General features: G+C 37.0%; 2 protein-coding genes across 5 annotated transcripts in view; one reads left to right on the top strand and one right to left on the bottom strand.

Annotated features, from left to right (window-relative positions):
* The window catches only part of itgbl1 (integrin, beta-like 1), a 32,382-nt gene extending 16,888 nt beyond the window's left edge, over nucleotides 1-15,494 (top strand). The window contains exons 8-11 of the mRNA XM_043249188.1: nucleotides 5,008-5,124; nucleotides 10,025-10,171; nucleotides 12,651-12,764; nucleotides 14,901-15,494. Coding sequence (XP_043105123.1) covers nucleotides 5,008-5,124; nucleotides 10,025-10,171; nucleotides 12,651-12,764; nucleotides 14,901-14,989 — 467 coding nt within the window. The 3' untranslated portion in view covers nucleotides 14,990-15,494. The remainder of the gene's footprint in view (nucleotides 1-5,007; nucleotides 5,125-10,024; nucleotides 10,172-12,650; nucleotides 12,765-14,900) is intronic.
* A 618-nt stretch (nucleotides 15,495-16,112) lies between these two features.
* The window catches only part of fgf14 (fibroblast growth factor 14), a 101,434-nt gene continuing 93,484 nt past the window's right edge, over nucleotides 16,113-24,062 (bottom strand). For all 4 annotated transcript variants that reach the window (XM_043249191.1, XM_043249189.1, XM_043249192.1 and 1 more), the window contains 2 exons: nucleotides 21,126-21,324; nucleotides 16,113-19,093 (listed from right to left, as the gene is read on the bottom strand). In XM_043249191.1, the coding sequence (XP_043105126.1) occupies nucleotides 18,954-19,093; nucleotides 21,126-21,324 (339 nt within the window). In that variant the 3' untranslated portion in view covers nucleotides 16,113-18,953. The remainder of the gene's footprint in view (nucleotides 19,094-21,125; nucleotides 21,325-24,062) is intronic.

Raw genomic sequence — 24,062 nt, forward strand, 5'->3', positions numbered from 1 at the left:
GAAGAATGAGGTACTATAGCAGCTTTTGAATTTTATCCCTGAAGGCTTTAGCTCTGCATGTTTCGTCGGTAGCACCTGAAATAACACTGAATCTGGCAGCGAGTCTTGTGGTGAAACTTTGAAACAAATCTTTTAGTGAACCAGATGCATTGTATTATTTTTTTTTTCAGTTCCATGTGTATAAAAAGCTAAATCCGCACAAGGATTTCTGGCTTGGATCTCAGCACTGTGAAAACCGTTTGTTCTGGTCTTTGAGGGAACATAGAGAGTAGGACGCGAGTACCTCTAATAAAAAAGAAGTGATTAAATTGTAGGAAAGTCACTAAAATTAATTATTAGCTTCCTTCAGCTTTACCTTTAAAGCATCTAAAATCTGCTTTAACCAAATGGTGAGTTAAATTGTGTCCAAGCTCAATAATTAATTGGCAGTAAAGAAGAAAAATATACAAATACAACTGAAAGATTTCCTGGAATAAAGCCAGTTTATTTAATTAATTTATTGAAGCACTGTCTGAATGAAGTGTTCCACAATTTTATATACTCTTTGTATATAAAATGTACTTTATATTATATATTTTATATACACGTTTTAAATACATTTTATGTACTCTATATATATATACCGAATAAAATTATAATTATTAGTAGTATTATAAGTATTATTATATTATACTTTTTTTCTTTTTCTCAATTAACTCTTTCCCTGCCATTGACAGAATTTTTTACTTTCCACGTTTTCACTGGTGTACAACAGGAGGCGCTATTATGCATCTGAAAAATTACTAAATGTCTCTTTCAAAACACAGCGAAGAAGAAGCAGAAACGAGCGGCTGCATGTGTAAGCAGATGCTTCTATACAATAACGCAATAATCTAACTTGTTCAAAACACAAATCATCAATCACTGTATAAATTGAAACTACCTAAAATTACAGAATTAAAATTATGTTCCAGGAAGTGGTATAGGACCATGGAAGTTTTGGGGGTGTTGTGAAACTGTTTTTTACATAGTTGTTGTTGTTGGTATTTAATTACATGGTACTTACAGGCTCAAAAAGTACAAACTTTGTATTTGCCGAGCAACTGCCATTGAGATGCATGGGAGCGCTAAGAGTTAATATAGGCCACCTTGTGAATATCCGCTAGATCTTAAGGCTTTCCCCAAATGCAGTTTGAATGGAACCCTGTGGCTTTACAGTTGAGCATCAATAATCCATAGAATCACTGCCCTCTATACTGAGCATGTGCTATGAGACGTAGCCAGCAAATGATGATTTATACATCTGTTTACATAGAATTTCACCCATGATTGGAGCTATAGGTCTGCTCCTTGCATCCATTATCCTGACAGCAAGTAATTATCCAGGTTTCCTCCGTTCTGAATTTCACTCCCACAATTAAGGACTGTCAACCTGGCTGAATCAATCCAACATTTACACGCTTCCACGGAGAAGCTCCATATGAGGGATTCCCATGCCACATTTGAATTGAAATTCATGAACCAACTGACTAAAAATAGTTATCTTGATTTTATGTATGGCACCAGCGCTCCTTTTTCCTGCATGCCCATTTTTCCTAGTTAAGAATGGTCAGCACTGCCAGTGACTCGTGAAAAGTCGCAGGAAATGGACAGAGAGAAAGCAGGATTCAGTAGAAGAGCTCGTAAATGGTTTGGAGAGGAAACAAAGAGCCAGCTGAGAAGGCGAAAAGTGAAAATCTGGAAGATTTCACATTCTCTTAAGCCTGGAATATCCTCCAGGAAACACCTGTTCTGAGTGTTTCTGCTGAGGCTGGAAAAGCAGCTCCTGCCGTAGATAAGTTAATTCTTTTGTGAACTTGTCAGCAATTTTATTGCATGTCATCTTCAGGTACGTCTAAGATTTGACATTTAATGTTACAAAATTACATGCTATGATAGGATATCCAAAAGATATTTACTACATGGTTGTATATCCCTCCATTTGAGAAGCAACAAATGAGTGATTGCACTGACGGAAGCTACTGAGTGTTAGTTTTTACACTATTCATTAGCTCACTAATGCACTCTATAGATTACTGTGCAGCGCCGTATACAAAGAATGCATCTTGATTAAACATGCACAGCAGCAATCATTCAACACTCCCAGCCGTCTTACAGGAGAGGGAAAAGAGGCTTAATTTGCCACACAGATGTTGACTGATATCCAGTGTGTTGTAGGAACTGCTTGGCGTGATGAGCGATCTTTTAAAGCAAATCAGCAGAATTAGGGCTGATTGCAATCACTTCCACCGAGTTTGATAATGGTGGCCTTCTCTGGTGCACAAGGACCGAGTGGTGTTCTGCACTGAGAGGGAATGTACTTTTTGAATGTGGCCAATTACTATGTATATGTGTATGCTGTGTGTTGAATGTTGAAGCAAAACATAAATGAATAAAATGATATACAAATATGCTATGGAAGTATGCCATTTTCAAACAAATGTGGAGCATAGGCGAATTACACTTTATATTTCTGAACATAAACATGCAGAGCGCTGTCATTGTTATGGTCCCTATAGCTGCTAGTGAGAAGAAGCTGAAAAGTGGACTCGTGGTGCCTTTAAATGCCACATCTTAACACAACTCATTCTGTCCTCCCTGACCTTTCATTTCCTGTGTTGATTGAAAGGCTTCCAAATGCTATGTTTCAAGATTTTCTGACAGAAGCAAAATATCTTAAAAGAAAAAGTGGTAGAGCAAGTACTTCTCCCCAGATTGCTTTATATTCAGTACCAGCAAATGACTAGAAGTGGTGCATTAGAAGCAAATCAAATATTAATGCCTTTTAAAATGTGTAAAGCTGATCATGTAATTTTTGCATCAGTGTTTTTTGAATGAATTATATCATATTATCTGTTGTTGAATGTTTTTATTCTTACTGGAGTGTACAGTTAAGGTAATTTTGCATTCATATATACAAACCTACATGCATTTGCATCTTAAACCCTACTGTGAATGGTCCACCTCTGATTCTTTGTGGCTCTTGACATTTCTTAATTGCTCTTTAAAAGGCAAACAGTGAGAAACCTCCTCACCCTCTTTAGGACCCCAGAAGTCTCATTTGCATGAACCTCTGTATTTGACAGGTTCATGCTTCACAGGACACATCAGGATACACTCAGCACGACTCCGGCACGCTTGTCATTTAATGTCAGAGCTGGCAGTGGTCTGTGCAGCTAAACACTGGTGTCTTTACAAGCCTGATTGTCCTTGTCAAGTTTGTGGCACAAGAGTGATACAGTCTTGGCATTTAGTCATTCCAGGCATGCCAAAGAATAACTTCAAAATGGCTGTGCCCCAATTCGCATTTGTCCTAAATAGTATAACAGATTAGAATAAGTGTGTCCTACATTGAAAATAAGCATTTCAAAGGTGGATATCCCAAGTATATTCTAAAAAATAAATATTCTTTGTTAAAATCTGTGGTTCCATGAAAACCCTAAACATCCAGGGAATTTTTGTTTAGTGTTTTTTATAGAAAAAGTAGGATACTTAATACTAAGAAAGAAACAATGTCTGTATAAGAAATGTATTCATATGTGTATTTAAAAAAAAAATGTCTATACACCCTTAAAAATAAAGGTGCTTTAAAAGCTTCTTCACAGAGTTGCCACAGAAGAACCATTTTTGGTTCACTTCAGTCAAAGCTTCTTTAAAGAACCAGAAAAGCTCATCATGTTAGGTTCTTTATGGGACCTTTTAGACATAAAGGTTTTCAATGCTGTCACAAAGCACCTTAATTTTTAAGTGAGTAACGCATGTAATTTTATCATGTACTGTATTAATCTGTGAATCATAACATAGCCAATGCCTCAAGAAAACAGTGACATTGTGATAGAAATCCCGTCTAACACAGAACAGCTGGCCTACCTCCCTCTACAGCATTTACTCTAAATGCCCATCTCAGGTTTTAAGCACCATGATCATAAATTTATAATAATGCAACTCTTAGAGATGAATTAGGGGTCATATTATTGGAAATTGATGATGCTGAGCCATTATGATGTTTAACAATTTAGAGAAACTGGGCTTTTGTCTTGGCACCTGCACAAGCACTGCTCCCTAGAGAATTGAACTTGCCGGATGGCTGTCTTTCAAATATTGTGAAGGAATTAATTGTTTCGATTCGGACCAAAGCACAGTACATGATCAGCGAGGGAGCCATTAATCACACTGAAGCTGCCAGTGCTGCTTTCTCCATTTATACACACATAATGCAACTAACCACTGTGAAAGCATATGGAAAAGATACACTTTGGTTGTCTAGTGCGATTTGACTATCATGTGTTTCATACGGTCTGCATTGAATAATGTGCGAAATCAATTCACGCTCAGTGGTTTAGTTTGTCAGTATGATAACTTGTAGATTTTAACTCACTGAGCTCCACTTGTCGCTGACAGTTCTGTATAATTTGGTACCGTGATGGATAACGCCATTAGAAGTGTGAAAATGAACGGAATCAGACAGAAAAGACAGGTGGTTTGTCATAAAATGTTTTTCTTTATGTGTTTTGAGCAGGCTTAGCAGCTGAACGTCGTGTAGCCACGCAAGGCTAAGGGAAGGGCTACATGACGTCACTCACGCTAATCGATAAAGGAAAAGTGTTATGACATCACCAGTTACCGTGGCAACGGCAGCACGCAGCTTTTATCTGCTTGGCAGGCTGAGGGGTTGTCAGACAGGGCGTTGCTTTGTTGTTCTCCTCGCCTGCACGGAGCTGGAGTTGTAACGGCTGTCAATGTCAAACAACGACAGTGCCACTTTAGCAGACTAATGTGCTCTATGATAAGCATAGACCGAGGCACTCTGTGCTTTTCGGTGCAGCGAGCTTTCCGGTTGACCTTGATATGCTGAATTCAAGGTGAAACGTGATTTTAACTACCTTCATACAAGATCTTGTTAAGAAAATAGCCATATATTAGATTGCTTTGGATTTCACTGTCATGATTGGGTTTTTTTTTGCCAGTCACAGAGTATTTGTGTTTCAGGGCAGTGTTTGTGCGGCCAGTGCACATGCCACCCACCCGGAGATAAACGCGTACACGGCAAGAACTGTGAGTGTGACGACAGGCAGTGTGAGGACCTGAACAGAGAGATCTGTGGAGGTAATACACACACAGCAGAATGAGATAAGCATTATTGGTGTCATTGTCTGAACATCTCTAGATACTGCTGGTCTTTGGGGCATAGTAATGTAATGCTCATCAAGATTGCATTTATTTGCTAAAAAAATATTGAAATATTACTGTGAAATATTAAATTTGCGGCATTTTCAGCAGCCAGCAGTCTTCAAAGTCACTTTTTTTTTCAAAAATTATTCTAAAATGATTATTTGGTCCTTAAGCATTTATTATTATCAGTGTTGAAAACGTGTGCTCTCTGATATTTGCAAAAAAAAATTATCAACAACAAAAAAAAACACCATTTACTGAAGTCATTCTTTTGTAACAAATCTTTTCTGGTACTTAATTTAATGTGCCCTTTCTGAATATGAATATTAATGCAATGTGAATATCTGAATATAAAATATTAATCCACAAAGACTCAAGATAACTCTAGTCATAAACACTCACATGTTAGGTCTGTATTTTAAAGTATTGTGATTGAATGTAAAATACGCTTATACAATACGACTTTAGGGATATTGATAATAAACAGTAGGGAACTAATCATGTAATATATACAGTTTTGCCAAGGGCAAGAAGGTAATTAGTAGAGAATCAGCATCTACCCGGCCTTAGTCCATGGCTGCTCTCAAATCATACACTTTGTTTTCATACAAGCAAAGAGGTGCACTTTTTTAAGAGACCAGTCAAAAAAGTCCTGCTTACCCACAAGTCATAAGTGTATATTTATGTTTACAGATGTGGGGTGAGTTGTTAACAATCTTCAAACATCCATCAGGTGATATCACATGTGAGCACTGACAGTGTAATCAGCCAATCATAGCACTACGAAGACACTAAAGTCTATCACATAATTGGCGCATTTGTTTTGTACACCTCAACGCGAAGGCAATAAGCTAAAGGATGGCAAATCTATCTCTGAAGCTTTATCCTCATGGTGTTACTCTTGGACATTTTTTTTTTGCTTTATACTGTATCTGTACTGTTAATTATTTTCTCATTTAGAGAGGCACTCCTTGGAGAAATACCTCTTCTACAAGCCTGCCAAAATAATGAATTAATATTTTCAAGTTGATCCTACTTGTCGAAAAAAACTAAAGTTTGCACTCTTGTTTGAAACGTCTAAGCACAGACAGTTGACTCGGCAAAGTCTTTGCCGAGGCCAAATCCACACCACTTTCGTCATGTCATTTTAATTGACATTTAAGGCTATTTGCCCTTGAATAGCAGCTTGAATCATGCAGATCACAGTATGTACTGTACTTTGAGATGAAGACTCCACAGGAATATTGGCACTGAAAATAATTGCCACTTGTGTATTCCTAGAATTTGTTGACATAGAAATCGACTTTACAAATTCCAGTCATTCCACCAATGACTAGAAAGCTATATTACACAAGATGATTTTCAAGCTCTTCTGCTGGGGTTTTCAGGTCATACCTGAGCATATATGTTCCTTTGCTTGCAAACAACTGTGTCAAGAGAGCTCTTCCAGACAACAATGTCTCATAGATCTGTTGCTACGACTTTCACAGATTATTGCTTTCAATTTCTTCTCCACAATCCTGCCACAACTACTTCAGCCGTATGCAGGAATCGCAAGTAATTTAATCAATCAGAATGAGAATTTGAATTGCTTGACAGCCGTAATATATATTCCTAATCTGTGTTCATCATTCATTAAGTGTAACATTTTTTTTTTCTTGAGAATATTTGGCATGTACTGCACATGATATATTAAAAATAATTAATACTGAATCAAATCGAATCAAATTGGTAATCAAATCAAATGCTCGCGAATGAGAATCAAATTGTGATATTTGTGTCAAAACCCAGCAAAGCTATAGCAAAAACCATGCTATAGTTGTCATACAACTGCCACCGATATAATGGTAAATTGTATAACGGTGGCATTCGAGGAAATGTGATGATAGATGAGCACTAGCATTTCACCCGCAGTACACGCCAGCATCTAAAGAACGACATTTCTCCTCCTTGGTGGGATATAAATGTAATGCGGCTGCTTTCTGAATGCTTATTGTGTTGTGTCACTAAGCGACCAGCCGCCACAGCTCGGCCCACTGCCCTTGTGTGGACCAGCCCTAGGAGATGTTTAAATATGCATAGGGCTCGTCTGCAGTGACTGCTCGAGTCTGCGAACGGAGGAGAAGTGTGGAAACACGGCGTGAGAGAGAGACAGCCGTCACACGCACCGATGAAACGTTCATCTCAGCTAATTGCACAGACGCTCCTGCAGGACTAGATTGGTGTTCAAATAAAGGGCAGCCTTCAGATATGCCTATCACGGGATCTTTAGCCCTTGAGAAGCCATTCCAGCTGTATTAACATGAAAGTGTTTTACTGAAATGCTGGATCATCAATATTTCATATTGGATTTATATCGTTTTATGAGGCACTTGCCTGAGAGTTTTAGACTAGGCTACATTCTTTGGAAAATATCCTTCCAAAGATAGGTGTGAGAAACACCGTGATTTCGAACATGCCCACACTCGAATTGCATTTACGCGCAGGATAATGGGGAATCGCAGGTGCGCTTTAATTGAAAGGACTGGGGTGCCACTCACCAAAGCAATTAAATGCTCTCGTAGGCTGGCTGATTGAAGCAGTCAAGCATGTAGCTCTACCAAGAGTGCATCAAACTTCAAGCCTGTATACCACAAAATAAACGAATAAGAAAGACAAAGACAAAGAGAGCCACATAAAAAAAAAAGAAGAAAAAATTCCATACAGTTATTATAAGGTGCAATGAGAATACAAGCAAACACACACTGCTCCCTCCCTTAATGAAAACCGTGTAATGACCAAAAATATAGTTTTGTTTTTATTGAATATTGATGGTACAACCGTGTTGTTAAAAAATAAATGGGAAATGGTTTGTTTTGATTAAACACCATCAAGAAATAAAGGGATGTGTGAAAATGACTCCCCAGCCTGGGGCAAAAGTACATATTTATTTAAAATAGCCACTACAGTGCCTGCTCTGTTTATTTAATCACTTTGGCATTTCTTAACCTCACAAATAAGTATTTTGATTTAGCTCACATCAAAAAAATTTTCTCCTAGTTTCCTAGTGGAAAATAAACTATTAAACAGTTTAATTTATTCTTCTACTTTACAATCATTTGTATATATATATATATATATATATATATATATATATATATATATATATATATATATATAGATAGATATATAGATAGATAGATATGAACCAATATATATCTGTTTTATTGTCTATATTTTTATTTTGAGGCCAATACTTTTGTTTGGTTTTAAAATCTAGAAGACATTACTGCCCAGCCAGATGTATTCTAGGGGAATTCCTCTTTTTTTTCCTTTACTGAGCACTGTTCCAGAAAGGAGTTGTTTGGAGGAGGAGCTGTTCTATAGCTCAGTGTGCATCTCAGTGAGTCACCAACTGCTCTTTAAAGATTAAGAGAAAAACACCGTTCAGCTTCAGGGAACATTTCGTTTCCTTACAGCCTACATGAAATAACGCCCATGCACAGATCTCCCAAAGTGTCGCTCTTGTAAATACCTTTGAATGTGACCAAAAGTGACGAGAACATTTAAAATGACCATTTTTATATGAACTTAAAGGCCAAAAACATTCTCATGAACTACAGTTTTTCAGCTCACACTACTCACTACCGCACTACTCAAAGGATGACAGAGTTGACATCCAAATGCTTGTTATTATTTAGAGTAGCAATACAACACAAAAAAGAGACAGACAGTCAGACACGCTGAGCTTTCTTTTTGGAATGATGTGGACACATTTTTTTTTATTACTGTAACCTACATGCTACAGTTTTCCATGTATTAAACTGTTTTGGGAAGTATATTTAATTAACAATTTATCTCCACACACCTGACGGCAATCGATAGGTGCGTAAGAGACAAAGATCAAAAACAGTCAAACATAAAAATATATATATATATATATATATATATATATATATATATATATATATATATATATATATATATATATATATATATATATATATAAAACATTAAAACATTTATTTACGATGTTTTTCAGCATGTGATGCGACCGAAATGTCATGAATATATATACTTTTAGCATTCATTTGATAGTATGGGGGATTTGTTTTTGGGAAATATATTTACACAATATCGCCCAAACACAAGCGCTGTTGTTCTGAATGCTAATTTTGAAATAACTGCTGTGATGCAGTTTTACAGTTAAAGAAACACCATGTTAATATAGCAGCTTTTGGAAACATATTTCAATTACTTATAAAATTTCACCTGTCTTTGCCAACTAACATCCAAAAAAAGTCAAAGGCACTTTGAGCAACACAGTAGTTCTTTTTCAGAATGAATCAGTAGTTTTGAACAAATCAGTTCAGTGAATGAGTCAGTGACTCATGTGTTTTGTTTTAGAATGAATCAGGGCTATGAACAATGATAGAATGACTCATTCTTAAAGACAGTCCCTTGTCACCACCAACTGGCATAATGGTGTAACTTGCTGGGAGAATCGTTGAAAATCCCGACTTCACTACTATGTAAGCAAACATAAGCAAACAAGGATTCAACTGCGCAAATTATACAGTCAGATCATCGCCAATCCCATAATGCTGACTCATCCAACACGATCGGACAGGCTATGGTTCATCCCAATGGGTCCATAAGCGATAAGAGCTATATACCTCAACACCATTATCCAGTCAGTAAACGAATCCCTGTCTGTTTGAACCAATTATATTTGCCTGGATCAATCAGCCCTTTGCTTTGTTTTGGCAGATATAAATGGTGGTTTTCTTTGGTAAGGAGAGAAAGTGATTGTGTGTGCTCGCGCGCTTGTGTGTGCGCTGTGTGTTTCCCCCAGGCCACGGCTTCTGCTCGTGTGGCCGCTGTATCTGCGGTGATGGATGGTTTGGGAAGCACTGCCAGTTCCCCCGCAGCTGTGACATGACGGACGAGCAGAGCAAGAGCCTATGCGAGACGGCCGACGGCATCATATGCTCTGGAAAAGGTAGGAGGGACGATGCTTCGAGCGGCACCTTAAGAAGTAACATAATTGTCAGTCATCTCTTAAAAATGAAAGTGGGTTCCCTCATTTGTTTGGTGGGGTATGAACCGAGTTATTAAATCGATTTCCCACATATGCTCCTTTAATGAGGTGGATAGCAAACACAACTGAAAACAACTATTTCCAAATCAATTCTGTTCTTCGGGGAGGGTTTATGCCACGTTTAGACAGAAATTATTAGTGAGAGAGAGGGAATGAGATTGGTCAGTCAAATGGAAGCTGTGGCTTAGTGGTTAAATGCCACACTGGGTTCAGGTCCTGCTTGCATCATGTTCTAGCAGCTTGTTAATTTCACCAAAAAAGGTTACAAACCGAAGTGTTTGTTAATGCCATTTTAATGTGGAGTATATGTGTTACATTGAAAGTATTTAGGGGGAAAAAACTACAACTAAAACAAAAAACCTGTGTAAAATGAACACTTCCCACCTGTTCGTTCTATTAAAAGGTGAAGATACACAGACTATTATAGCTTTTCTCTAAAGTCAGGCAGAAACTGTAAAACATGTTTGTTGAATGTCTGACAGAAACCTCAACGTATAATTTGCTCTTCCAACCTGTACACCTGCTCTCGAAAAGCGCACACAACACTGAAAATGAAGCTTTAGGTTTTACGCTTTAATAAGAGGCCAGATTCGCTATTTGTTTACGACCTGTCAGCATCCTGGAAAAAACGATAAAGCCTAGCCAATTTCTACTTGACACATAGTCCTCTGAGTATTCATCTCTTTTCTCTGGGCATGTAAAGTGACACACTAATACGCTTTATATATAGTGTTTGTCTGGGCCGATGACGGAACACTGTTTGTTTTTGTTGCCCGACTGGTGAAAATACGAAATCCCTCTAAGATTTCTGGTTTCACATGGTCTACTCAATAATTTTCTCAAATTAATGCTCGGAAATCAGCAGGAGAGTTGTTCTGCTTGTCATAACAACGTCAACATTATTAAGACCGAAACATTGGAAGAATTAAATGGATTTTTTTTCACAGTAAAGATTCATGGGTAGGTGAATATGTGGGTTGCTTGTTGTAGCTCCCGAGAGAATAATACTGTGGGAAATGACAAGGGATGTACTGTCTGATGGGCTGCCTACACTTTGATTGATAAGACTGACTTCAAAACAATGTTCTTTGAATGCTTTGTAACTTTTGTAACTGTATCGTGTTTGTAATGTACAGCACAGCTGGTAATGACAGACCAGTGCCCCCATATTATGCAATTTCCTGGTTCCTATGAGTAATATGAGAATCCCAGCTCATAAAACTCGTTTTGCTGAGTCATGTTGACATAAATGATGAACTCCAATTAGCCCTTATTTTACACAACATTTACTCAAAAGGGAAGACAAAACTTATCCAGCAATACTGGTGATACTAAATTGCTTAACCCTGGTTTAGGAAACTGCAATAGATTATAGATAAGTTACTGTGCACATGCAATAATAATAGAGCAACGCTCTTGGAAAACTGCAACCTTTATTAATAACACTTTATAAAGGATTAATTAACAAAACAATTGTGGAAAATGTACTATCAATTTGGATATTATGTATATACGTTGGTTTCCTCATTGGAGCAGATTTGTATTTGGCACAGCTGATAAAAGCATCACAATAATTCCACACATAAATCATCTAAATAATGATTTAAAGGAACTTATTATCCAACTCCCCCAGAGTCAAAAAGCTGAGTTTTACCGTTTTTGAATCCATTCAGCCGATCTGTCTGGCGATAGCACTTTTTGCATAGCTTAGCACAAATCATTGAATCTGATTAGACCAGAAGCATCTCATTTAAAAATGACCAAAGAGTTTAGATATTTAAAACTTGACTCTTCAGTAGTGACATTGTGTACTAAGCCCAACGGAAAATGAAAAGTTGCAGTTTTGTAGGCTGCTGCGGCCATGTTATGGCAGCAAAGTTCCTTGATTATTACACCGGAATGAGAGTACAGTTCCACAACTTTTCATTTTTTCACGGTGGGCAAATGTTTATAATGTTTTGATTTTTGAATGTTCTTTCGAAAGCACAGTTCCATATACATACATTTAATACATTTGTTTATTTATCTGCCATTTATCTGCAGCGATCCAAAACATGAAAATAATGATTGTCTTATTGGCATTGGCCAGAATTTTATTAATAGTGCACCTGTATCATCAACCAGTGGCCAAATATCGGCCAATCGACTGGCCTAGCTTGTATATTGGTCTATTCCTGACTCAGTAGGAACATGAAATCGGACCTTGTAAACAACAGCTGCTTCACACATTTAGAAAAACAATTTACTCCATTTAAATTCCAATTAGAAACCGTATCACAGCTTTAAGTGTTTTATAATCACGTGAAATAGCACAGGAGAATAAGGGAAGACTAATGGATCTCCAATGGTTGTGTGACTGAAGGCTAATTTGTTCTTGCAGGCTCTTGTCACTGTGGTCGCTGTATCTGCTCACCACAGGAGTGGTACATTTCAGGGGAATTCTGCGAGTGCGACGACAGGGAGTGCGACAAACATGACGGGCTGGTTTGCACAGGTATGTGTTCAAATGCAGCAGCGCTCCTGCAAACACCCACTCGTGCGCTGACAGATCTCTTTGTGACGGATATTGAGGTTCTCTGATGTGGCTGCCGTTTGATTAGACAGCTCTGTACAACTCTTAGGCTGAGCCGTCCAATCAGCGGGCTCCCGCTGTGTTCTTCTCGTCCTGCTTTTCAATGGGAAAGAAGCTCCGGAGAGAGTCAAGGTTTCCTTTAAAAGCCCTGAAGAGTCGAGTCAGTACTAATAAAAAATACTGATAAATATTTATTATCACGAAAGCTCAAGGGCTTGAGGACTCTTGGACAGCTGCTTAGAAACTCATTGGTCTAATGACTTCATTATCAGTTGCCATGTCATTTAACCAATTATAGAGTTCCTGGTGCAGAGATGCAAAATTCATTACAAAACAAGACGAAAAAACACAATTGATAACAGGAATGCATAAATGTGTCTGTTAAATGTCACTCATTAGCATATTAACGATTAGGGCATATGTCATCATTTCCATATTCATAAGGATTATTAAAACTATTTTCTCATGTTGCTCAGGGAAAGCCTTTTCTCTATAGATGAAATGCAAAAACATACAATCAGCCAATTCTTCCCCTTACCTTGGGTAACAGTAATGCACCCAGCCTTTATAATTATAATCATGCAGAAATGTGCCTGCCAGTTTCTAAATAATCATTTTCATGGCTTCTTCAGTAAGATATTCTCATTACACCCGCAATTGATGAACGCTGTGGAAAATTCAATGTATTAGGGAAAGCCGAGGCTTAATTTCATGCACAGCAGATGCGAATTCCAACTGTTTTGGGCACTGATACAATATACTGCTCTCAAGCTTTCTTCTGAGCGAAAGCTGCTGTCACATTCAGCATACAGTACATTCTTCTAACAGAGTATGTACACAACATAGTCTTGATAAGTGGCAGCCCACTTCATTGACCAAACATATGGAACTACATGTACTCGTATGTACTTGCAAATCCACTCTGTATACATCAGTATGGGGTTCTTTGCCATGCACTCTGCTGCGTTCATTAGACTTTTACATTAGCATGTTGCTATGATTATGCGTTTCATCAGATAATTACGTAACGTAAGGGTTTTCAGACATTTTGATCCCAAGGACTGCCAAATGGCAGCTGTATATTTCTATGTAGACCCGTTAGTGCTATGCGAGAAAGAGCATGATATAATAATTTAAGTTGTTTATTTTAAAAAAAACTGTACTGTTTTGAGCCAAAACAAATAAAGAAACTGTTATTCTGAAAAAAAGTATCCACATTATTTACATATATTTTATATTAAATTATAAATAGGTTTAGGCAATGATTAATCGCATCCAAAATCTTATTGTGTACATAACATGTGTGTACTGTATATATATATATATATATATATATATATATATATATATATATATATACAAAACCTGTGATTAATCATTGCCCAGCACATAAAAAAATGTAATATACATTTATATTACTTTTATTATTTAAAAAGTATAGTTGCTGTATAGCTGTTAATGTTGACAGTCCAAAATTAATCAGTCAATTGTCCAATCAATCAAAAATTAAACCCTGGGCACCCTTTTTTTAATTTGCATAAAAATACATTACAAATATTGGATAAAATAATATTTTTAATTTAATTTTATTTGTATTTTTCAGTTTTGACTAAAAATATAAACATATTTATTGGGATATTAATTCACTTTGTGCTTCTGAAGCCTTAATACATGGTCTACTCACTAGATTTTAGAAACCCAGCTAGTTTTTATTCTAATTGCCAACAATTGAAATATATACTAAATCATTAGCCGAAGTGAAACATTTAAATTGGCTCATTAAGCATCACATATGATAATTTTGTTTGACACCAAACAAAAAACACTTACAAAAGCTAAATAAAAAGGAACTATGTAATCATAACAGTGCCAATACATGGACTGAATTTGAACTGAATAGACAGGACCCAAGAGAAAGTGGCTCCAAAACTTGCATTTGTACTTGGTTTCCCTTTGCACACTCTGCCAAGGGGGTGTGAAGAGAGAAAGCATGTCGAGACTTGGAGAGTGATGATCTGGGTTTCTCAGTTCTGTCTCTCCTCTCAACTTCTGTTCCAGGGAACGGCGTGTGCAACTGCGGAAATTGTGACTGCTGGGATGGCTGGACAGGAAACGCCTGTGAAATCTGGGTTGGAGAGGAGTATTAACCCCTGGTAGACACACTTAAAGACTGTTTCTGTTGTCAATCAAGAAAAGAAAGTTGTGGCTGCGGCAACAGCGAACAACGGAAAATTGATTTTAGAGATCTGCGCAATATAATGGCATTCGCATTTTCTTAAAGCAATGTGGTGTAAATTCCATTATTTGCACATAAAACAGCTGTGGAAGATGACATTTATAATCCTCTATAGTTTTCCATATAGCTATATATATATATATATATATATATATATATATATATATATATATATATATATATATATATATATATAATATATATATGAAAATTGTGTATAATAATGCTTACATTGAATAACACTATTGACTATAAGGAGAGGATCCAAGTAAAAGTATTTTATTACTATTCAGGTTGCTGTTTTTCAGAGCTCTGCTTATGTGCAATGATTTTATGAGCCTAGTTTGTGTACGGTAAGTTCCATGTGACAAAAGATGTAAACAGCCTGATTCCAATAAATTTACCATACTCTGAGATGTCATGAAAATGAGAAAACTCTTCTTTTTTTAACATATCTCCAATATTTAATGTCAAAATATTACTTTTTTATGTAAATAAAATTGTTAAAAAGGTGTCCAATTTAAAGGTAAATGACCTGATCGAGGTTATCAGAATAAATAAAAAACTAGGATGACCAAAAATAAATAAATAATAATAATAAATAAATCATGTGACCCTGGACCACAAAACAAATCTCAAGTAGCTGGGGCATTATTATTAGCAATAGCCCAAAATACATTGCATGGGTCACAACTATCATTAGGATATTAGGTAAAGATCATGGCCCATGAAGATATTTTTTATAAATTTCATACCATGTAAAAACCTTTTGATTATTAATATGAATTATTAAGAACTTCATCTGGGTAACTTTAATGGTAATTTTCTCAATATTAATTTTTTTTGCACCCCCAGATTCCAGATTTAAATCCTAATAAACCATACATCAATAGAAAGCGTATTTATTCAACTTTCATATGATGTATAAATCTCAATTTCGAAAAATGTACACTTATGACTGGTTTCATGGTCCAGGGTCACATACGTATATATCTCACAATTATTGCATCAAATTGGTTAGAGAGATTTCAGTACACCTTTATATAAATATTTTATTCAATATGTTGTATCTGTGTATACAACAAACACAAACTGTACAGTGCAGACAAACTCTTTGCATATATGTATGTAAAATTAGCAGAACATACCAACAGTCCATGATACACATAGCCTACGACATGCAGTTCATATATGCCACCCTCTTCCCATGCAACAGATGAAGTAACTGTCAAATCAAGGTTTAAAACCAATTAACAGACAATGGAGACCTTCCTTCACCACTAAAAAATACGGAGGAAACACAGAAATGATCAATTGTTCAGCGATTGCTCCTCATTACAATTAACGACGTCACGCACGACCTGAATGGAACGAAACAAACACAGACGTTTGAAAGAGGAAAAACAAACGAACATACTAACAAATGCACACGTACTCACCAGTCACTTACAAAAATAAATTCAACCTTCGTAAAACCAGTTCACTGGTCTGCAGGGCAGCTGTAGCCCAGCATGTAGAGCTCATTGGAGTGAGTGATTTGTTTCGTGTGGAAGTGGGACACCAGCCTCGAACTGATTTCAAATATGAAGCTACTTTTCCTGTATAGTACTGCAGTCTCATTCTAGCATTAAATTCGGCTTTGTACAGACAAATATTTAAGTCTAATGTGCTTGAACATCTCCTAATATGAAACTAGCTCAAAATCCCAATAAATGAAAATATAGGTCTTCAAATGAAGTGTAGAATATATTTGTATTTAGCAGCATAGCCTCGGTCTACTTCATAACATTCTAAACGGTATTCATCATTCAAAAACTATGAAAACTGTTAAAGCAAGACAGGCTTCATGTCAACTCGGCTGATAATTGGCTAATCGTTAAAATCCTAAGTAGATGTGAGTAGATGACAATTTCAAACGCAAAGTGCAATGGTCTCAATCCAGAGTATGAGAGAGCCTTATATAATCATGCCCATTCAGTATAGCCCTACGCCTCAAACTAGCTTTAGACATTGCTAGCTGTCCCATACTTTGGTCCTTAAGAAAACGCATGCAGGTGATTAGTAATAGGTACCCCGGTCTTGTACTAAATGAACAATTGAAGTGAAGGACATCATTTGGAATCTCTTCAAGTTTAAATAGAGACGATTAAAAAGTCGAGACAATTGTTCTTCGTAATGAACCCTAGTCACAGTGAGGACAAAAAACAAAGAGGACCGCTATCCTCCAAGTTACTGAAATTGTTCGGCTGGATTCTTGTGTGTACGGACTTTGGTAACAATCGACTTTTGTGTGTTTGTGGATCAAGTTGCTACTGAATCTGTGTGTTTGTATGTGTGTGTGTGTGTGTGTGTGTGTCTGGGGCATGAGGCACCTTTAACCCAGCACAGACTGGGTACATGTTTTTGCATGCTGGGTTAGAGGTCATCACAGGCACATGATGAGCAGTACTGGACTCTGCATGCTGAGCTAGGAAAACCCCTCTCATTTCAGAATCCTAATATCTGGTAGTTAAAAATCTATTACTTTTTTTTTTTTTTTTTTTTTTTTTTAAGATTTTTGTTTTATTTGTATACAGTGAAAACATTGTTATAGAAGCCATTTCTTGCACTGCATCAGCGTTGCAAGAACAGAACATAATACTAACCTTGGCCATGCCTTTGCTGAACAAAATGGGTGTGCAGCCAATAGTAATGGTGCCTACTTACATTGAGCCATTTAACCGCCCAGGCCTGAAGTAGACTGTATTTCTCTACGGCTGCCGCTCTCGTCACATTTAATGTGCTCGCCAGAGCTAGCCCACAGTTCAGAGGAGTCAGCATGTCAAAGAGGGGCCTTGACCAGAGGCCTACAAGGCCTATAGATATTCCTAGAGCCCACGCTCTAAATTAAGAGCAAAGAAAAGTGGAAATTCACCTAGTTACTGGGGTTGAAACCGATTTGCACCGTACTAGATAGTGATATGTACTCTATACACCTTCCCCAGCACATGCCAGCTTCTTGTGTTGGACTAATGCACTCGCTGGCATTTGCTGTCTAAGTATACTTGTGTCCCTTTCTAGACATTACAAGAATGAGAAGACATGAGCGCTGAACCTTGGTTAATGAGTTGGACTCTGTTTAGGAGGCTCCGTCCACTTCAAAGATTGACGTCTCTTGACCATAAACATTGTGAAGGGACTTTCTGAAAATCCGTCGCTGTGTTTGAATGACTGCACACCAGAACGTATCGCACACTGCCCCGACAACAAATTTCAGAAGTAACCAACAAAAGGGAAAGATTTGGAACCTCAAGCTTCAAAGACTGGGGGACACCTAGAAAGGAGGAGACACAGGAGCGTACTTGATAAAAAAAGAAAAAAAAGAAAAGTGGATTCCAGTCCATATATATGTATATCTTTACAGTATTACCCCAGAGCGTAGCTGGTGTTACTGTGTATATAGAAAATATATCTGAAATGTACGGTCTCTGCTGCTGCGACAGGGTTCAAGAAAAGGGTTATAATGGGTGACTGTTAGCAGGCAAAAGAACCGCCACGCAAGCGCCTGCGGTACACTATTTCATTCTCGTGGATTGTCTCGATTACAGAAAAAACATCAGCTTTATTGTATGTCAAAAGGCATTCCATATCAGTTAGGGCATTCCATGGTGAAAGTTTAGCTGGTTTATCCAGTCGCATCCTCCTACGTGCACAGCTGACCACACTTCTGGAGCCAGTCCGTCGTCGAATTAGATCGGAACAGTCAGAGGAGTGAAGTGGGTGGAGGGAATGGGGAGGAGAGAGCAGAGGATGCCTGGATCTGATCCACAAACATGGAGAGTCTGACAAAAGGAGCACGGCTCTCCGGGGTTGAGCATGACCGAGATGGGATCTGGCTATGTGGTGGGCTTGGTTTCCTTGCTGACAGGTTTGCCTCCGTTCATGACGGCCGGCTCTGTGCTTTTACTGGGAGGCACGGCAGGTTTGGGCACTGTCTCCCCCACGTCATGCAATGATGGCTCTCGGTACATAGCAACTGCAAAAGACATCAAGAAGAAGGGAAGAGTCAACCAGGTAACCGCAGCCGCCCCATCTGTCTCTCTTAGTGGAAATGATTTTTGGGGTTTGACTGAAATTTGTGTATAATTATGTCTAGAAAAGTTTCTTCCAACTCATTCTCATCTCCAAACCTGAAACTTGGCTAAAAAGACAACATTCATTAGGGAAACTCTGACAGGACATGTGCAAGTTTGTCAAAGCGCGGGCAAGCTGTCAAGCAGTCAAGCAGGGCTGCATCCCTTCCTTAGTTGTGATGGGAAAATGGTCTGATCTCTCGGGATTTATTTGAGTAGGTTCACTGCTTCACATCAGTTCAGACTTACTGAATTCTTAGCAGTGCCGCTACATTATGAGTTACTGGTTGGTGTTGTGGTATTAGCCGAAAATAACAAACACACAACAGGATGAGAGACCAGTCTTAAATGTGGGCATCTGTACACGGCAATAAAGCATTGCACAGACAGAAACGGGCTACACATCATTGCAAATTACACCTCAAACCGTACATAAAGCATCAATCTCACGCTAGCTAGACACATTTTACAGTGTGGCCATAAAGGAGCTGTAAGAAACATTTGAAAGGACAGGCTGTCCATCATTATGGTACGAAAGTGGGTCTTGACATGTGGTACTTTGAAATAATGTATATTGAGCTGTAAATCATTATGTATTCAGATAATGGGGATACAACGACAAATGTTTCTGTTCAAACCCTTGGCGAAGAGCTCATTGTCAAGATAAAATAGTAATTTGACATCCTCGTAATCATTATTTTCCTAAAACTGAGATTTGTTGGTTCTAGCAAACCACCTCTATTTTTACTCTATAAACAAAAAAAGGGGGCATACCAAGGAATAATAAAATACAATTATATTGTATGCTACTTTTATGTTTTTTTTGTTTTTTTTTTTAATTCATTATAAATTAACATCCTGTTATGATCCAAAATCATGCAGTATTTGAACAATATGAGGATTTTACCCAGGATTTTGCCCAGAACTCCTATTTTGCTGATCACAGTGCGTCTCAACTGATTTGACATATTTCTAAGGTCAATGCTTTCAAAACAATTAGACTTTAATTATGCTACATACATAAATGCTGCATTCCAGGTAATACATTTAATGAATCAAATTATATTAATACTATTTTGTTTTCAATTGATTGCATAACATATTCTGCTTATTATTTAAGTGAAATGTGGTTGTTCTTTCAAAGCACTTTCTATATGCTACATATATTATAGATTTCTTTTTATCCATCATCTAAGGAAGAAATGGGTGAAGATGTTCAATTCACACCTGGCATAGATGTTGTACAGCCCCATGAGAGTACAGGTCGAGTAATCACTGACCAATAACATTCCTCCCTTTTCTTGGTTTTCTTGATTCAGTGTAGATTTGCTCACATTATGCTGAACTCTGTCTAGCCTTTATGAAGAAACTATGATTCAGTGTCAATTAGACTGTCTCTCATCTCATTTGAGACTAATGTCCCCTTCCTGTCTTCTCACCTCCTCTTACATCATTTCTTCTTGCTCTTTCAGTTTCCTCTCCTCATCCTACATCCTCTCCTATTCCTCTCCCATCATCTGTCTTCCTCCTCCACTCTTACTCTGTCATCTTTATCTCTTCTTCCTATCCTCTCTTATCTTCTTCTACCTCCTCCATCCCTGTAGTTGTTTGTATTAAAGGCTTTGAAAACATGAACCTTGGACTGGAGATTTTTTTTGTGTGGGGGTTTTCGATAAAAATGATGCATGTTGTCATTTGTATTAACGTGATGAAAATGTACAACCTGTTTTGGAAAAGTGTTTAGATGCCAGTGTTCCTTGTTTTGAAAACCTTGACCTTAGTTTAAAATATGTGTAAACAAATTGAGAAAAACTGTAAAAAGGCATCAAGCAAAAGCCTATCTCTCAGGGACTTGTGCACTTCATTACCATTCTGCCAGAGTCACAGTGACCTGGATGTTAACCATTCTCTTGAGGATTTCAGAGCACGCTTTACCTTCTAATGGCTTGGGCAGGAAGTGAGCAGCTGGTTTAGTTTTCTTCACCCGGTTCCCCTTCATGGCTTGGCCATCCTTATTTAAGCCAAGGAACCATGCTCTCCCCGATTCCTGCTGCCTATACAGCATGGATGAGTAGATCACATAGTAGTTTTCAAATACAGACTCTTTAAACTTGCATTCCGGCGTAAACAGTTCCTGGAAGAAAGGAAAACACAAGAGAAGGGCATCAAACAAAAGCTGTGGAAAATTCTGTATGGGATTCATTTACTAAATATGTGTCTACAATAAATAACATTTATAATTTGTATGTTTATATAGTTGAACAGACAGTACATTGGTATTTGGAGTTTTGGTGGTGTTGATTGATAGAAGAGAAACAACAAACGTTGTAACAGAACACAGAGACTTCTTAAAATAACATTCAAAATCCTGTACATTTTCTTTTTACTCTGTATGCATGGTGATACGCTTGAGGTCTAATCTGTAGGCAGACACTGCAGGTCTGTCTGCTGATACCTGAATGAGCATACAGACAAAATAATTGGCCCCAAGACAAAATGTGATATTCGCTCATGACAAATTAATCTCTACTTTCACCTTCACTCCAGGTGCCATGCTCAGCCATGCTAAGTCTATTATTTTCTTCAAATATCCATATCCAATTGCACAATCCACACTTTGGCAAGGGCATTCCAACCTCTTATTCACCATCTTTTCAGTACATCTCATTCTACACCTAAAAAGTAATTTGGAGCAAGTTGTGGGCATACTGTACACCCACACTTCATTTGGCTCCACGAAATTTCATTTTGCAGTTCATTTGAAAAGTCTGGGATCATGCCAGACAGTAAATCTAGCAGGAGCAGTAAATATTATCTGTAAATATTAAATCTAAAAATAATGTCTCAAAATGAGCAGTTCAAAGGAACATGGTTTTCTCTCTATAGAAACTAAAGGCGTAAATATGATTAAGATGTCCCATATTGTCCTAAACATCTCACACTTCCTTATCCAGAACACAAGATCATATTAACCAATCGATTAAAATAAAAATGGCACAGCTGTGACACAGAGTTGTAAAACTGAGATATTAAAGAATGAAGTTTAAGTAGTGAGATTTTATTTCATTTATTTTGAGACTTGCGCTGAATTTCACTTTTAATGATTTACTAAAAACAGAGTCACCATGTAAGTAACTGTAAATGTAAGTAATGTCACACACACACACACACACACACACACACACACACACACACATATATATATATATATATATATATATATATATATATATATATATATATATATATATATTATTATTATTATTATTATGATTAAATTAATATTTTATTCAAGGATGGGACTTCTTTAAAATGATTTAATTTAGCCAGTAAAAGCCATTCATCTCCTCTGTATGACCCATTATTTGGTGCCATCTGTAAACACTGTGTGTATGTTGCATTACCCTGTGAATTACTGCATCAATTATAGCTTCAGGGCTTGCTGGTTTAGTTTTCTTCACCCCACTTCACTCCACTTCAGTAATCCTAAAAGGATTTCTCTCTATTGGTAAATAGGACCCAAACTATGACTTATAAAAGTTCCATTAACACCCATCATTAAACCACACATTAAAGACCTCATAACATATAAATATGTGTCTGTTCTAAAGTACAGATTTTTAGAGCAAAGCACTTCCTAAATACTTTCTTGCAAAACTATAATACTGCTGAATATGAGATAATATATCTCATTTTCAAAGGTCAGTTAATCCCCTATAATATATTAATAAAAGTTGCACCCACTTTCTCCCAATCCCTTTTTTCATAGATACCAAGAACCAGCAATAGTTCGATAAATATTACTACAAAGGTGCTAAAAATTGGAGCCCTGGTGTTTTATTTTCGTCTGAGAGAAAAGAACTCCTTCCTGCCTATTATTTCTCTGTTAAATCGTTTCTTGTCAACCCCAGACAAGGTACTTGGTTAGAAAAGGAGTGAAGATAGGAACTAAGTGGCATGTTAGTCAGATGCAATGACAGAATAAATGGGATGAAATTGCATTATGTAAGGGAGTTGAACTCGGATGTGTTTTGGAGGGCTCTCTTGCACCCTTGATTAAACACTAACAGCTGACTTCATTGACTGCATGCTAACCAAGGGCCTTAAAACAAACCACAACCTACTAACTGGTGATTTTCAACACGGAATGCTGAAACAGGATAAAAAGGTGAAAGTTCCACCGTTGAGTCAGTTTATATGTCAAGCCGAGTTAAATTAGTTAGCAATAGTGGACACTTTAAAATGTTAATCACATCTGACTACAGCAAGCTTGTGTGCCACTTTAGCCTTTTTCTCTTCAGTGTAACCTTTCAAAGGGAGACAAATGTCTTTATGGTCTTATAGTTTTTTTCCCCTCTTATAATATTAAGATTATTCAATAAATAAATCAGCATTGTTTACAAATGTACATTTTCTTAAACCTTCAAACCTTCTTAAAATTCATAAACATTCATAAACACAAACATTTTATTAATATTGCCAAAAATAATCAAATTTTATAATAAAATACTCAAAAAGAAACAATGACTTTGGTTTTGTAAAGTGTATTTTAATATGAGAGGAATTATCAATACCACAGACAAAATTAGTCACTACTTAGTGTTTCAACTTGACTCAAACAAAAAAAAAAAATGTTGGTTTGTACTAATGATTCTGAAGATGAGTTTCACACTTTCTTTCATCTTAGCAACTTTTTGCAGCTTTCCTTTTGGAATTGATTACTGTGATGTAGAGAATATACAAATACCTTAATTCCTTAAAACAAAGCCTGGCCTTCTTTGATGATACTCAGAAATCTTGAGTTTGACAAAACAACACTAAACAGACTGACTAAATTAAGTAAATATATAAATAGAGATAGAGACATCGCAA

Source organism: Puntigrus tetrazona, chromosome 9, assembly GCF_018831695.1.
Source record: "Puntigrus tetrazona isolate hp1 chromosome 9, ASM1883169v1, whole genome shotgun sequence".
Taxonomy (NCBI): domain Eukaryota; kingdom Metazoa; phylum Chordata; class Actinopteri; order Cypriniformes; family Cyprinidae; genus Puntigrus; species Puntigrus tetrazona.